The following is a 4,573-nucleotide window of genomic DNA, read 5'->3' as shown; positions in this document are numbered from 1 at the left end:
GAGAGTTGGTCACCCACCCAGATCCCAGCTACCTCCCCTTGCAAACCGATTGTGGCTCGTGTTGCTACAGCATGAGTTCAGCCACCCAAGACCTTGCAGGTCTATTTTGATACATTATTCAATCTGGTCAGAATGTTCTTTTTTTTCCCCCCCTTGCTTCTGACATCATTTCCTGAGCAATATATTCATTTGACAGTGTAGTTAGATCCTCTTCTCAGCATGGGATGCAAGAAGCTTTTTAAAATGGATTTCAAATCTTCGTTAACCCTGCACTGCATGCTGGTGATGATAACCATTATTGATGGTAAGTAGGGTTTTCTTTATGAAATCGGCACTGATTCACTTAGGTGAGCAGACACCTTTGTTTTGCTGGGGTATCTTTTAAGCGTTTTGGGAAATCTCAGGATTTGGAGTCACTAATGCATGAAAAGGGGCAGTCAGACATAAACTGATTGTAGCTAACTATATAGAGTCTTGATATACGGCAAGGGTGAGAGCTGTTGAAACAAGAGAGGTTAGCGATCATTGTACTCAGCAGACTTGCTAGAGCCGGAGATAGGAATATGGGACACTGGGGTTCTGTTCCTAACTCTCTGTGTGACCTTGGATCAGTCATTTAGCCACTGTGCCGTGGCCTTTTCTCATCTGTAATTGGGATACAGGGATTTTGACTTAATGCAGTAGGATGCTGTGAGACTTGAGTCAAGTTTGCAAAGGCATTTGAGATGCTGAGAGGAAATGGCTGTCAGCGGCAATTGCACTATAAATCATGGCATTACTGAACTAGATGCCAGCTATCTTTTTGAGCATCTGACTCCCTGCTTACAGCATGGGTCTTCCAACAATAAGGAGAGGAAGCAGTTGGTCATGGGAACTTGGAAGTAGAGAAAGAAGCATTGATCAGATTTTGTCTCTGAAGTGCTGGTTTAAGGTGTGTCCCCCACCTTGATCTTAGCAGGATTGCAGAGCTAGTCTTTGCATAAGGTTTAACCTCTTCTCTTCCTCTTCTGTTCCTATGTTTCAAGTGCACCTAGCACTTTGATTTCCAAGGGCTCCAGCACTTTCAGCTGCCTCTGGTGAGGCATTCTCTCAGCGGGATACATAACAGAATTAGTGACTGTTTTACTATTGTTATTGCAGGCTACAATGGGACTAACATACCTGTCACCGGTGTCAGAGGCAGCTCGGTCACCTTTCCTTGGCGAAGTCAAGGCCTGAATGATCTCTCAAAAATAATTGGGCCCAATGTTTACTGTTTGAAGACTGAACCCAATGATACCCTGTCTGCAGAGGAATGTGGCAGGAAGGTGTATATCTGGGAAGGATCGCTAGAGCTGGTGAATGTGACAGAGGAAGATGAGGGGCTGTATACATTTGATTTTGGAAAAAGAAATGAAACGTTCCTACTGGAAGTGTTTGGTAAGTAATCCTCATTTGGGATCAGTAGTTCTGGAACCTCTGAGCCTGACCAGAGGCTTCTGCTCCCTTGTCTTCCCCAGAGGCCAGTTTGGCTCATAGTAACTTCAGGGGTACCTCAATTTGCTGGCACAGATTTTTCATCTTTGGCTCTGTGGCATGGAGTCATATTTCATGGGAAGAGTTTCTGCATCTGCCTTGTCAGTTTTCCCTGCCTGCTGAGACTACTTAGAGTAGAGAAGATGCCCTTAAGAAGATGCCCTTGTGGTTTGATTTCAGAGACAGCAGCAGGGACACGGTTTCTAGGGAGTTGGGGATTTGAGTCCATTTCCTTAGCATGACTGTTGGTGGTGGCTGTTGTCAAAAAACCCTATTGCCACTGCTATCACTTACATCCCCCTTGTTGGCAGTCTTATGTGGGAGCTACAGAGTGAGTGGGCCATGGAGACTGACCTCCCTTCTTGCCCCGTGAGGTGGGTCTTTCCATGTCAGGTTCTCTATTCCTCATCGCTCCATTTCTCCGAAGGGGAAGGCAAAGGGGTTTGAAAAGGGACCCGTTGCTACCACCTGACTTATCTGTTCACCCCCAGCATGTGGTTTTATGCTTGGATGTCAGGTCCCTCAGGGTTATCACGCCAGTTAGAAGTTGGCAACACAGAGCCCTCACACCGCCACTCTCCTTCCTGCCCTAACCATTTCTGCTTTTCTTGTTTGCCAGGTGGCCTAGCTCTGGAGTAATAGCAGCCAGTGCAAGTGGCAGCAAAGACCCTTCTGCCAGCTTTAGATTAGCAGAGATTCCCCAGTTGGTACAAGTCCATGAACAGCATGAGAAAACCTTGAGGGGATCAATTAATCAAGATTGCTGGAGTGTGGTCATTACTGTGCTCCAGCAGACTCCAGCATCATGTATCAGCAGCAAACAAGCTTTAGTTAGTGCCCTCATCACTATTTTTCAGCGTGGGAATGCTGATACACGTGACATTCGAGGCACTTTAATTAGAGCAGCTCTCAGAGCTGCTGTAATTAAAATGCTCCACCCTCCCCCCACTTCTACACAAAGCGTGTGTAGAAACACCCTCTAATGTGAGGTACTAAATAAATGCACATTAGGCTGCCCTACTACCCAGTAGGAAAAGTGAACACTTTTTCAGTGACACTTACATGCAGTAGCCTATTTTTACTGTGCCTTAAGCGCATTAGCATGGTTTTTGATGTGATGCTTTAGTGCATGGTAAAATAGGCTACTACACTTTCAAACGCGTGTGTAAACATGCCCAATGATTACTCACTTTATATCTGTGCTATAGGTGAACTGAAGAATGCTTTTGTATCCCCTTGCACCACATTCACTGTAGAGTCTCATTTTCTTGTGCTTTCAGTTACACAAGTCATAGGGAGTTTTTTCTGCCAAGAGAAAATGAAGTTTATGGGATTATAATAGAAATGTCAAAGTGACCTGATTACAGTGAAGACAAATGAATCTTAGTGTCAGTGCAAACAGGCATAACCGCAGCTGCTGGCAGGTCAAGGATAGGGTTCCTTGGCTCAAGGATCAGGGGTTTAGATTTGAACTAGGCAAATACCTGCTTTTCCCTGTGCTTCAGCAAATTTACTTTAAGTGTTTTTACCCCTTACACATTTGCTTGACAGAATATTTTGGGGAAAGAGATTCCTGGCAGGACTGTTCATAGACACAATGAATGTTAGATGAATACTAGACAGTATTCAAAGAGGATGATTTTTGAGCTTGTTTACATGAATAGTTGCATAAAGGACTTAAGTATGAACTGCACTAATGCAATGAGAGAAAAGTCATGTGCTATGTGACCTTTCAGTCCAACCCATACTTTGCAGCTGACAGTCCCAATGTAAAAAAACCCCCCAAAACCCAAAACATTTGTAATAAGCCAAACTGAAGGATACATTCATGCAGGAAAATTAAAAAGACCTGGGAATCATTCTTTCTGAGTAAATTATTCTTTTTATGCGCATACATTCATTGTCGCTTCTGTGGTTATTTATCTTCTACCAGAAAAGTATAGCAATACAAATGTTTTATGAAATGGATGGCACATTATAGAACAAATGACTTTCAAGAGGATTCTGATCCACCAAGCCAACACAGTGCAAATTTTAGTATCATATGTTCTCAACAAATTCTTATTAACAGACTATAACCCAAGAATGGTTTACAGGGTAGGGCAGGAAACAATAAACCGTTTTTTTACCTGCCATTTCTTTCTTTCTACTATGTGGCCGTGCCGTGGTGGTTGGTGTTCTGTCAACAGAAATGCACCCTTTAGTTCCCATTCACTGCTATGTGAAATTAACTTGTCTCTTGTCTCTGTTGTGTTTTTATTGGTCTCTCTCCTGTTGTGTGACTAGATCCAGCCCAAATCCCAACTGTTTCTATCCACTGCCATCCTGATGGTACAACAGAGTTAGTCTGTAAAGGGGATAGCCATTCCAGTGAAGAATTTAAGTGGACGTTGGACACAGTTCAGCCTCCAACTGAGACTTGCATTAAGGATGGTGGCAAGAGGGTTGTTTTGGAACAGCATGTGAACGGAAAAATTATCTGTCAGATTCTCAAGGGAAACAAATCCAGGGAGAGTTCACCCATAGAACTGATGTGTGACAGAGGTGAGTATGGAGCTACAGTTTCTCTCTTTTTTTACTCCAGTTATGGTAGGAGTTGAAGGAATTGTCATTGTTTGTATCTTCATGAGCTCTCTTATCACTTCACCAACCTCTTTTTATTTCCGCAACTCCTGTCTTATAAAATGAGTGCCCTTCATTTCCCCTCTGCTGCTCCACACTCCCACAGACATGTCTACAATGGATTCCCCAAACTGATGCCCACTTCCCTCACTTCCAAATCACAGATCCTACATACCAGAGTGAAAGAGAAAGTGGGTTTATTTCTACCTTGTTGCCCCTCAACCAATCATTCCTCCAGCAAGTAAGCAAATGAAACAGTGCCCCCTACCCCAATTCTTGTGTTGCTGCTGCATTTTGCCTTGGCTATATACTTTTCATATATATCAGTTGTGCAAAGTAGTCTTCCAAGCTCTTATTCACAGATTCATAGATGTTAGGGCCAGAAGGGACCTCAATAGATCATCGAGTCTGACCCCCTGCATACGCAGGAAAGAGT

At 43.5% G+C, this 4,573-nt stretch overlaps 1 protein-coding gene across 1 annotated transcript in view; it reads left to right on the top strand.

Moving 5' to 3' along the window:
* The first annotated feature begins 219 nt into the window (after nucleotides 1–219).
* Nucleotides 220–4,573, top strand: part of LOC102371283 — a 12,605-nt gene continuing 8,251 nt past the window's right edge. The window contains exons 1-3 of the mRNA XM_006018907.3: nucleotides 220–304; nucleotides 1,141–1,419; nucleotides 3,802–4,059. Of these exons, the coding sequence (XP_006018969.2) occupies nucleotides 220–304; nucleotides 1,141–1,419; nucleotides 3,802–4,059 (622 nt within the window). The remainder of the gene's footprint in view (nucleotides 305–1,140; nucleotides 1,420–3,801; nucleotides 4,060–4,573) is intronic.

This window comes from Alligator sinensis, unplaced genomic scaffold (genome assembly GCF_000455745.1).
Source record: "Alligator sinensis unplaced genomic scaffold, ASM45574v1 scaffold19_1, whole genome shotgun sequence".
In the NCBI taxonomy this organism is placed as follows: domain Eukaryota; kingdom Metazoa; phylum Chordata; order Crocodylia; family Alligatoridae; genus Alligator; species Alligator sinensis.
The sequence above is the reverse complement of the archived record's forward strand: the minus strand, read 5'-3'. Positions and strand labels throughout refer to the sequence as shown.